Source organism: Dermacentor variabilis, chromosome 5 (assembly GCF_050947875.1).
Source record: "Dermacentor variabilis isolate Ectoservices chromosome 5, ASM5094787v1, whole genome shotgun sequence".
NCBI lineage: Eukaryota > Metazoa > Arthropoda > Arachnida > Ixodida > Ixodidae > Dermacentor > Dermacentor variabilis.
In genome coordinates this window covers 100,522,684-100,534,829 of record NC_134572.1, presented here as the reverse complement: position 1 = coordinate 100,534,829, position 12,146 = coordinate 100,522,684, and the positions used below count along the sequence as shown (strand labels likewise).

Sequence of the window (12,146 nt, the reverse complement as noted above, 5' to 3'; positions counted from 1 at the left end):
TATGAATTCGTAAGCTCCAATGAACACCAGCTTTTGCCTAGAGGACATATTCTAATAGGTTTCCTTTTGTAGCGACGCAGTACTGTGCCTATTTTACCCCATTTTCAGTGGCCTTCTTGGTGACCGACTCCGGAATTCTACGGCAGACATCCGTTATCCTTGTCTTGAGCTAATCTGACATCCATCTCGATCATGTAAGCATAAGCAAGATCTTTCCCATAACCCCAAAGAAAGAAATTGAGTGGAGAGAGGCCAGGTGACCTAGCCGGCCAATTTACAGGCCCGTGCCTTCCAACCTACTGTGCACAAAAAGTTGCATCCAGCCAGTTTTGTGCTCTGCTGCTGCTGTGTGCAGGTGCCCTATCTTGCTGACACCACAGAAGTGGAAGGCGTGATTGTGGGACTTCGCTGAGAAACTCATCCACCATTCCTTCAAGAATTTCGTTCACGTAAAGCTGTCCAGTCCGTGTGTGACCAAAGAATATAGGACCGATTGTCACACTAATTTAAATTCTGCACCACACATTGAGCGGCCACTGGTACTGATGCCAATTGTGCTCTGCCCAGTGTAGATTGGAGTCCCTCCAATAGTGTGAATTATGCGAACTTACCTAGGCATTTTTGGGAAAATTGGCTTCGTCTGTGCACAGGATGTTGCTCAAAAAGTCCAGTGACTCATCGGCTTTTGTGAGGACTCAATTCGAGAAATCTAGACGATTCTACAGGTCCCTATTTTCCAAGCATTGGTGCTGGTTAAGGAGAACAGACAGTCTTGGAATGCCGACATGAACTGTCGTCACACCGAAAGTCTGTCAAGGCTTTGTTGACCTTCTTATGTGGCAGTGGCTTATTAGAAAGACTGTAATGATCCTATCCCGTCGCCTTATTTCTTTTTTTTTTTCACGCTTTTATTTTCGTCACCACTCTTTCCGTCTTTACTTCCTCTTTTCCCTTTCCCTAGTGCAGGGTAGCAAACTGGACCTCCCTGCCTTTATCTCATTTGCATGTATCTCTCTCTCTCTCTCTCTCTCTCTCTGCTGGTTAGGGTGGTACGTGTGAAAAGCCATCATTTAGAATCCTCCAAACTGATGACTTGGAAATTGGTACCTGGGCGGCCATGTCCCACCAGCTAGCATGAAGATTTGTGGCCATAAATGCTAGAACATCGGTGCATAGGCTAGGACTCGAAGATGAAGTCCTCTGCCACTGTTTCTTGAAGCTGCCGGTTTGTCTCAGGTTATAATTTCTGATGATAGTCGATGCGTTTGGTCTACCACCACACCTCTGTGACTGATATATATATATTTGCGGCCTTCCTCACATTGTCATTTGCAGATCCCAAGGCAAGGATCATGTTTACCTTCTGCTCATTAGAGAAACACATGGTGACTGGGACGAAACAAAACGCACCTTTAAACCTTTGCACTGAGATTGTCAATTTGCTTTTGTGATAATAGGTATTGTTGCAAAAAAAAAAAAAAATCCGTGCACTTTATCGAGGCTAAGGCAACAGACATCACAGCTTGTTTCCAACTAATACCAAATGTGGCATGTTACTTTGGCCAGGGTGCAGTAGATAAACCACTACAGTCGGATAGAACTTAAGTCTAGATTCTACCTAAGTCTGCTGAGAAGCCCTGCCCACGCCCCATAACCGCCAGCCACTGTTCCTCCGCGGGGCTGCGAATAGTTTGTACTTCAAACTTTTCCTGTTACCTAAATAAGGCAGAAACCACAAAAACAAAGTTATAAGCGCGTAATTTTATACGTTTTCGCTCGTCTATTATAGTGGAATGGCAAAAGCCTAATTCTTTATTGAACTGAAATAAAACGCTTGCTTCACTGCCACTATTTGCTGTCAAGTTTCACTTCAGTTGGCAGTGAAGTTTCACGAGTAAAACGGGCTCAGCAAAGAAATGAACTGTACTGAGGACTTCTGAAGAGTGAAATGCTTAGACTCCATACACTTATCCATGTCTGCTGCACACCTCATCGCTTCCGCCAATGAAAAGATTTTCAAGAACAGCAGACGCTCTGGAAGTATCAAGTACAATGCCATTTTTAAAGTGTCGCATGACGACGGCTTTGTTTGCTTGTGTGATTGTCTAGCGGAGTCGCACAACGCCACGCAGTCCGTGTGCCTTGGTTGCCAACTGCTGTTTCTTTCTTAAGTTGTATCCTATTATAGCTCGATCACAATGTTTACTGGCTCAACCAATGGCAGGTCCATCAGCTCTTATCTGGTTGCTGGTTTTTAAAATGACAAACATCTGTCATTGCCGCTGCAGCAAGAGTCATAGTGCTCCCATATCAAAAATGTGCCACCATCCAGATGAAGTCTCATGCCAAAGACAACACCACTCGACAAAGATGTGACAATGAGATGCAACCGCAGCGGGACTGTATAACATAGCTGTGAACCAACACAATGTATGACCAAGAACCACAGACTTTGAAGTGCTTATAGATGGCTACAAGGTTAATGGTACAGCAAAAGAGTCTTGTCTAATCATATTGAGCATGTAACATAGATACTGTTGCACATTCTTGAATGTAGGTGAGCATCTGTGATGACTCTAGAATGTGCATTGATACATATATGAAAAGCAGATGGACATGACCAATCAGTTCAGAGTCAACAGCTGACAACCATGCTTGTTGATACTACCATTGATGCTTGTGTATTGCTTATTATTTTGTGCACAAGTTTGCCAAATAAACAGTTACAATTCTTAACTTACATTTTTCGCAGTATTCAAAATATGCAGTGAACCTGGCTTACCTTGTATTATAAATGGCCAAGTTTAAAATTCTTTACAGGCAAAGATGCGCCTAGATCCATGACAATCTGAAAGCTTTGAAAGGAATTCTTTTCAAGAGGAAAGATTCTGAAGTCCACTAAACACTTTTCTGCTTAACACGATATGGATAGCTTTTCAAGTGTAATAAGCAAACAGTTCTTGAAGAATTCAGAATAAGGTCTCAAGAAGTTAAGGAACGAAAGTGGGAGTGCTTGAAAACACGCTGCTTTGCAGCACCATAGCTGTACACTGCTGCTTATGCCCTGGAAATGCCGCACACTGTGCCATAAAAAAATTTGCTTCAGCTTTGCCCTTTACAGCAGTCTCTTTTCAACTTACCTTAATGAAGCCATTGTATGAGTGCTTTGGCAAGGCCCTCTTCTTCTTCTTTGGTGCTTTGGTAACAATGGTTGTGCCCTGAAACAAGGAAATACCATGAGAAGAAATAAAATAAAATAAACACAAGATGTCACTTCATCCTGAGACAACAGAAATGAGAGATTAAGTTATGGGGTTTTACATCCTAAAAGACACAATCTGACTATAAGAGATGCTGCAGTGGGGATCTTTGGATTAGTTTTGGTGATATGGGCTTGCTTGTAACATACACCCATACCCTAACACAAACGCATTTTTGTATTTCACCTCTATTGCTGTTGAGAATTTCTGTGTTGCACACATATTCTCTTTTCCCTGTTAACATCCTTAGTCGACATACACCACACACTTTGACAAAAGAGGGTGTAATAAAGATCTCTTTCAAGAGAATTTCTTAGTGCTCTGAGCGCTCCTCAAATTTATGAGTTGGGCTATGATTCCTGGGGGGAAGGGGGGGGGGCAGAGGCACACGTCTCACAGAAGCATGGCCCGAAGGAAATGGGGAGCGTGGCCAGCAGTATGACTTGAAGGAGCTCATGAGCAAGCATGGTATAATGGCCATTAGGACAAATGCTGAGGTGTTAATGGAATTGCTTTTTTTTTAAACTGCAACCGGCAAATTAAACAGTATATACAGCAAAACCACATTGCCTTACTCAACAAGACCATTACCAGCACAACGACTACCGGAACTGTAGCAAAGCCTGCAGTGGCTAAGGACCAAACTCCTGCTCAGCAGCGAAGCTTGATAACCACTGTATCAGACAAATGAAAACTGAGTAAGCGAGCCATGTTATTACAGAGGGACTGGCAACTCAAAATGAAAGCAGCAGCAGCAACACTGTTAATCTTGAAAATATGACTAAACAAGCCAAACATGGATTAGGGGTTACTAAACCATGCAATGAGATCAGCACCCATGCCTTTCATTATGCTTTCTGCACTTCTCAATGATGGACTTCGTTTACACAGAAGCAGTTACTACAATCCAATTGTGCTGTTTTAAAAAAACCCTTCCGTGGCACCGTGCGAGCTTATAGATTCCCAGAAGACAGACTGAGTGTTCTTGCTACAATCGCCTTGAGAAACATCCTGATGTGTTGAACTCCTACAGGCTGTCAGTTAAAGGTCAACATTGCAAACATTCCTTCTATAGTATTGCTACTCCTTTATAACCAATTCAGCAAAAGTTAAAGTTCACTGCAGTTGGCCTTTAAATGCCCATTAATGCGCCATATAAAGTGCACTGTATTCTTGTGCTGCACCAATAAATGGGAAGTGAATGACAAGCCGTCGCTGTGATGCCTGCATTATAACCATGTCACACTTTTGGATGGACTCGTGAATCTCTTGGTGACCATCTTGGAAGATCATGCCACATTAATTTTCTTGATAATGCTGTTGTGATCAGCCGTTTACCCCGCAACAACCGCTGGTCCCAGATACTGGGATAATGGGGACCGGGCCGATGGCCTCATCAAAATTACTGTTAACTGGGATGTTTGATGGCCGTCAGCGGAGTACCTCTGTCAGGAGAGGTTTGGGCAATTAGCAAGGCGACCGCCCTTTACCTGTCATCCACCAAAACTGGCGCGTCCACGCTGGAGACGGGGTCAGTGTGCTATCCTCCCCTCCTGTTCGTGCCCCGTGATGTGTGTGTGTGTTTCGGACAAAGCTCCCTTCAGAAGGAAAGGGCAACAAACCTCCGTGTTTGTGGGACCTGATGTCGTCCGCCTCCTGACGCTAAAAATTTGAAACATTAAAAAATTCCTGTCCACAAACTACTCATCTAATCGAGAGCAAACATCGCTGACAGGGTAGCACATTGTAGTCTAAGTTGTTTGAGAGGTATTTAAACATCGGTACTTGCCTGTATCTTGCAGAATGACGCAGAAACTGCTTTCGGCTACGAGCACAATTTTGCAGACGTGAGCCAAGCTGCTGATCCAACAGCTTGCGCCATGTGGCGGACAGCGAGGAAAACAACTTCTCCGCTCAGGGGATAGGAGAGAAGCATACTTGCTTCGAAGATGCAGCAGCTGCAGTTCGTCTGCCACTCTATTTTACAACATTTGTTTCGACAGGCAGACGAACTGAATTTGCTACATCTCTGAAGCAAGCGTGCTTCTCTCCTATCCTCTGAGCGGAGAAGTTGTTTTCCTCACCGTCGGCCACATGGCGCAACCTGTCAGATCAGCAGCTTGACTCCCGCCTGCAAAATCCGTGCTCGTAGCCGAAAGCAGTTTCTACTTCATTCTGCAAAATACAGGCAAGTACCGATGTTTAAATACATCTCAAACAACTTAGACTAAAATGTGCTACCCTGTTAGCTATGTTTGCTCTTGATTAGATGAGTAGTTTGTGGACAGGAATTTTTAAAGCCAGCCGGCCAAATATGGAACACTGTACATTGCTTGCCTTCTGTCAATGAAGTGACGCATTCTGTTCACTCACTTGTGGCTTTGTTTGTATGGGCGCCAGTAGAGGCTCTTTGGTCTCCTGGCAATTAGAATGCACCAGCTACACGGCAGCCAAGGCAATGAGGCATACCGCATAGCCAGCGGGGCGAGCACAGTGTGCACCAGCGAACGCTACCGGAAAAAAGCAGCCATATTGAATTTTGCTTAAAAAAAAAAAACTCCATTTCCCCTTCCTATTTGAGCAGCGCTCTCTGGCGTCCACCTACTTAGGTTCCATGTGCTTCCACTGCTTATTTTCGTACCACTATAGAAGGTACAGTTTCCCTTCCCTAAAGCTGGTTCTTTATTCTATGATTGCATATTCTCCATGCACGGGTGCAGTAGCACTGCAGAAGTCGCGGGACGCCTTTCTCATTGTGGGGTGCTGTTCTTGTCTAAATGATTGCATTCATGAGCCTGACGTAACGCGCAGCTTCTGCTACTGTCGGGCCTTAATGGCCTGTGCTGTCAGTTCCTGTGTCGTCATCATCACTATCGTTAGGTGACACTTCTGCAACAACAGAGGCAACAATGGCAAAAAGTTGAACCTCGTAGCTGATATCTCTTCGAGGTTGCAGCAGAGCTGCCGAGCAACTTCTTCGCATGTGAAATGCCGCACACCGTAGTCAGCGGTAGATCCCTGTCAAGTGCAAGTGCCGACTTCTTTGTGCCCCCTTTGCTAGCATGAACGATGTCCAATTTTTTTTCTATGCTAAGCACCCTGTGTTTTTTATCCGAGCATGATGCGAGTTCTAGCTTGCATGATGCGACAATGCTCTCTGGCATGGCGCTGAAATGATGTTGATGTGGCTTCACACACAAACGAACAGGGCGCTTGGAGGCCGTTGTTCCGACCTCTAAGGCTTGTTCTGCCGGGCCGCTCAATGGGGACAATGCACCGCAGTGATTCGCGACGAAAAGTGTAAACGCTATGTGTTAACTGATATGTACGCAATAAGCTGGTACTGTTTATGCCGATACAAAACGCATTATGTTCAGTGGCTGCTGAGTTGGCAATTTGACTTTATTACTTTTAAAATGAAACTGATGTTTAAGCGGGTACAGTTTAATGAGGTCTTAAAGTACTTTAAAAAGGACTCTATCGAGTTTGGAACTATAACCAGTAGCACTTCTATGCAAGAACTATGGCTCCAGAGCTCTGGCTGTAGTACCACAAAAAGTTATTGTTGGGTGTAGTAAACTAGTGTACAAGACTGCCATCCTATCTAATGTGTAGTGACTATAGTAAGTGCCACTGCAGCCCAGAGCTCCAACCATTTTCCAGACTTCTTTGAGAATTACAAAGCCTCAGTTGACCAGGTAACAAGATGCAATTTGTGCAACACTATGTCTGCCATAAATGCAACATCAAGACATCATTAATCCAAGTGCCAGTTCTTAAGTATCTTCAGAGTGACTTAGCTCATTTTAGCCATTCTCAACATCTTTAGAATTTGAAAGTTTCACCTCTTCAAATGGACAAGGTGTACAAAAAAAAAGGTTCTGTATTCAGGGTTACCATGTCTGCATTTTTTAAATCAAATTCTTTGCATGACACCATATGCATCGCAGTTGCAGTGATACACAGCGACATCTCTGCGATTGTAAGTATGAGAGAGCAAATATAGACATGAAGCAAGCAACAAGTGTTTTAGTTTCCAGTTGGCTATTGCCATTATTTTCACCTCCATCATCCTAATTACTATTTCCTGCAACACACAAACAAACCAATAGAGAGAAAGCTCCTCCAGGACTCACGTCTGAGACATCAACTTTGATACTCCTAGCTGCATCATTGAATGCCTTGCTCCACCACTGGGATGTGAGATCGATCTTGTGCCCAACCTGGAAGCACGAAGTGGTAAGGGATTATACTACGTTGTACTGAGGGCCCATACATGTACAGGCATGCATCAAGCCACCATGAATTCAAGTTTTGCCGAGCATAAATTTAGTTGTCGGCATAGCTACATCGTTAAAAAGCCTGCACTCTTAATGATATACTAAGGGTGCCGATTAATTCAATATTACCTTAGCAGCCCAGACTTGGCAATACGACAAAAAATTTTTCCTTTTTTGGAAGATCTGATTCCACAATGATACCCTATGGCCTGAATTCATATCAGAACCATTGTATGTGCCATCACATGTGGGCCACTTCTACACTGGCTGTTCCAAGGAATCACTAGGAATCGGTTAGGAATCACTTTCTCCCTTCCATCACTGCCACAGAAGATACAAAGTCATTCAAGACTCCCACCATGAATTACTTTTCCAGTAAGGTGCACTTCCCTTTTTCATCTTCTTTCACTCTTACAATTATTATGTACCTACGTCTGGTAATGTGCTTTGGGCCTTGCGGATATTGCAAGAAAAATAATGATACAAAAACACACAACATACGACATATATACATACCTGAAGGCTATGTGATATACCTCAAGAAAGATGTTTGCATGTACCATCTAAATCCGTATTTGAGATTGTAGCAAATAGCATCTATGTCCAAAGAAATGGAAAGTTCTACTTGTGGTAGTTTCTTTTCCTGCTCTTGCTTTTTTCTATCATGTCAGCATGTACTATCAGTTTCAAATGAAACGTGAAGGTATAGTGCATAAGCATAAGTGAAGGTATAATCCAGTCCAGTCATCCAGTCATCACCATTGACAGGCATGCACATCCGGTTTGGCCATACTATGCGATCCCGCTGTAGTGAGATATTTTCGTTTCTGTTCCGTCAAATGGCCAAATGCTCGGCAGGCCCATGCCAGCCACCGTCGCTGCTGCCAGCGATACCACGCTGCACAAGCTGGCCAATCTATGAATGAATGTGGGCACAAGCGGCAAACCGCATGAGCGAATGTATCTCTAATGATAACGGTGCAAACTGCACCATGCGCACCGCTGTCCGCGTTTCATCTGATGTCGCTAGCACTTGTGGTTTCAGAAAACTGTGCACAGACAATACTCGCCGTAAACTGCAATCTGTTCTGTTCTGTTCTCCTTTATCTTTATTTTCTCCCTTTCAAATGCAAGAACCAGAATAGAAGCAAAAATATCCCGCTATAGGGGGATTGTGCAGAGCGGTCAGACCGGATGTGCGCATCTGTCAATGGTGATGACTGGACGACACGCACTATACATTCCCTTATGTTTGGGCCAAGCGCTCCGCTGTTCACATTTGATGCTGACAGTACGGAGGCGAAACAGTGATTGCTTTACTGGGCAATTAGCCATACAGTTCTCAGCACATCATCTCGTCGTCCTTTCTGTTCTCTGGATATACATCAATAAACACACGCGTACATCATTCTATTGCAGAAATACCCAAGCTAGGCTTCTTACTGCTAAGAGTCATGTTAAGTATTACGTTAGTAGGACATGTAAATTACTGCACATAACATGAGAAAGCTCAGTATATATTATGGCAGGGAGTGTAGTGAGTAGCACCTCTGGCAGAACGATAGTTAAGACCTCCCATTCTTAGGCTGCTTGAGTTGCAGTCCGCTACCATCCTAACTAGTCAATTGTATCAAGCAAAAAGCTGTTCAAACTGCATGTTGAGCAGCACCTTGGTGTTCCTACTGGTACACAGAGGGACAATTTTAGCATGCATCCAATAACTTCTTGCAATAACCAGGGGAACCTACAGACGTGTGAGGTTTCCAACTTTCAGGTGACAGTAGAAGCATACAGTTCTTGCACATCTTGGGAGTGACAAAGGTTTTTAAAAGAATTGTTGTAACAAAGATCTTTTCTTTTTTTTCTCCTCTGGTACAGTGTGCCCTGTCACTGCTCGTCTATGAGGTATAGCAATGTCACCTGCATATGTACTGCTTGCTTCCGAAACATTCAAATGTTTTTTTTGGTTACCTGATCACTCTTAAAATTTACACCTTACTTTATTGTCCTGTGCACTGTTGGCTGTTGCATGCTTCCTTTGTGCAACATGTTTCTGTGTAAAGTGTTATTTTTGAACTGCCCACCAGTGCCTAAGGCCTTTAAGAATTATAGTGGCAGTAAGAAATGATAAATGAACGATGAACTTATGTGGGTAAAGAAGGAATTCCTTGAAAAAGTTTGCACAACTCAACGTAGACACCCAGAAGTGTAAACCCGCACAGCCGAATGTTAAGAAATTGCAGTAACTACGCTGTGCGCCATGTAAATAGGAAACAGCATAAATATTATAGCGACTAAAGGCGAACTTCATCTATGTTAGTAATCAAGCTACCGAATCTATATATAGAAAAGCACAGACGGCTACATCTTTCTTTTTCATGTTAAACTAGGCGCTACATGGTACCATTGCATGCCGAAATTCGAAAGACAAACAGAAAACGGTTATAATCGTACTTCCGAAATTTCGACGGAACACGTATGTACACATCTTATCACATCGTAAATGGCCTCAGTGCTTACAGCTTAGCAGAACACAAACACACACGTTTTTCGCATAAAGCAGAAAGACAAACATACCCCAGCGGTATCAAATTTAAGCTTCGGTTTCAATGCCTTTGCAATGCCGGATTCGTTTTTTCCGAGTCCCTTGCCTGGGGAGAGAAAGAAAGTGGTGAATCCTAGACGCACATGAAAGCCAGAACAATATCGCAACCACCACATCTACATGAAATTCCTCGCACGACGTATCTATAGAATGAAACACGGTTTCTGCTCTCTCTAGCAAGGGATTTCAATCAAACGTAATTGTTCACGAACCTTCAGACCATCCGTACTTCTCTAAGATTCCACGTGCGAAACTAGTACCAGCCATTTAAATGATGTCAAATAAACACAAAGCGCTGTTGCCAACTTGTTTGAAAAACATGCGTCAAAACCACGGTCAAAACAAAGGTCGTGGTCAAAACAGCACCTCCTGGTCAACAATAGCGCCTTAAACGAAATAGATAAATAATAATAGATAAATGAATGAATAAATTATTGAGTGAATGAATGAAATGATGAATGAATTGATAGAATGACAGATGAGCGCATGGATGAGTAGATTTGGGCAGATTTGGGGATTTTATAAATTAACAGCTGAAATGAATGATGCATGAATCTATGGCATAAATGGTGGACAAATTCATGTATAAATTAATGACTTCATTGATGAATGCATTGAAATATGTGGTCATCATGAGCGTCCTCTTTGAAACATGGCACTAAGCTTGTTACTGCCACAGCGTTTCGTTATAGTGAACTACTAGTTCACGGTAGCTTCGTGTAGATAGTAGGGCGTCGACATTCCTGCATGTCGGGCCGCGTCCTGAACATTTCACATAATGTTCATAACGTGACCTCCGAGATGGCGCACAACTGCAATGCCAGAGGCCACGTATATAACTGAATGTTTTTATTAACGTTCGGTAGGTGGCTGTAGTTTGCCACGCATTCTGCAATCGCGCGTTGGTGAATACGGTGACTACATGCACGCAAAAGAATGGCCTTCAAGATTTGATTTTGTTAGTTAAAGGGAACCGAACCTGCATAGGCGCCGGATACAGGGGGGCTCCGGGGCCCGAGCACCCTCAGAAGTATTCCGGGAAGCCCCCCCCCCCCCCCCCCATCCCTGGAATACTTTGCTAGAGTTTTGTCAATCACATCATTTGAGGTTTCTTATGACTTGACTCGACCTTGTCATTTAAAATTTTAGTGTGGCTAATAACTTACTGCGCAGGCGGAAAGTTTTCATTTTCCCGGGGGGGGGGAGGCTGGGGCCCGACCAGCTTTCCGAACCTCCCCCCCTCCCATATATATATATATATATTTCTTGCACTTGAAGAAACTTCGTGTGACCTCGAAGCGTTGTTCACTGAAGTGACGACCTCATATGAGAATTTACAAGAGTAGCCCCCAGTAATTCTTTCGTTCCTGAAATTTAATTTGACAATTACAATTAATTATGTCAGTCGAAAAGTACTGTCCTAATTATCAAAGTGTCAATGAGGAATATATGTAGGCACCCCCAGGCACCCCCAAATGACATCTACCTGCTGGGTTTTCAGCGACGCGCTAATTGCGTACAATTTTTTTTACGAATGGAAAACAAATCTCATGAAATATCAGAAATAACACGTTACTGCCCACCTACCCGTATCATAAAGCAGTGCCCTCAAATACGCTCATTGAAAGCAACTGCACAGCCTGTCGCAAACCGGGAAGGACAGTGCATCACCTTGCTAATGGTACGGAAGGAGCACCAATAGCAGGTTTCGCGGCTTCGCAGATATATTCCTTCCTCCGTACGTCACACTTATTATCCGTCTCTCAAGGCCGACTGATGACATTGATAACAAAATCCCCTTCATAACGCGGCCGAAGCGCCGCTCTGACCACGCGCGAAACGCGAAAAACAATGTAATAGCTATAGCATGTTTTAAAATCCCGTCTTTTCTCGCACCGCATCGACAAAGTGCGCGCGCAGCTATATTTCACGCCAGAAACTTCTTCGGACCAAAGCCAAAGTAAAGTGACGGTTTTAGTTTTCATGGAAGCGTGTACGTGT

At 43.6% G+C, this 12,146-nt stretch overlaps 1 protein-coding gene across 1 annotated transcript in view; it reads right to left on the bottom strand.

Annotated features, from left to right (window-relative positions):
• The window catches only part of LOC142582996 (G patch domain-containing protein 4), a 36,202-nt gene extending 25,741 nt beyond the window's left edge, over window positions 1-10,461 (bottom strand). Inside the window, exons 1-4 of the mRNA XM_075693209.1 lie at window positions 10,358-10,461; window positions 10,118-10,191; window positions 7,397-7,483; window positions 3,141-3,218 (exon numbers count right to left, since the gene is read on the bottom strand). Coding sequence (XP_075549324.1) covers window positions 3,141-3,218; window positions 7,397-7,483; window positions 10,118-10,191; window positions 10,358-10,412 — 294 coding nt within the window. The 5' untranslated portion in view covers window positions 10,413-10,461. The remainder of the gene's footprint in view (window positions 1-3,140; window positions 3,219-7,396; window positions 7,484-10,117; window positions 10,192-10,357) is intronic.
• Window positions 10,462-12,146: the final 1,685 nt, after the last annotated feature.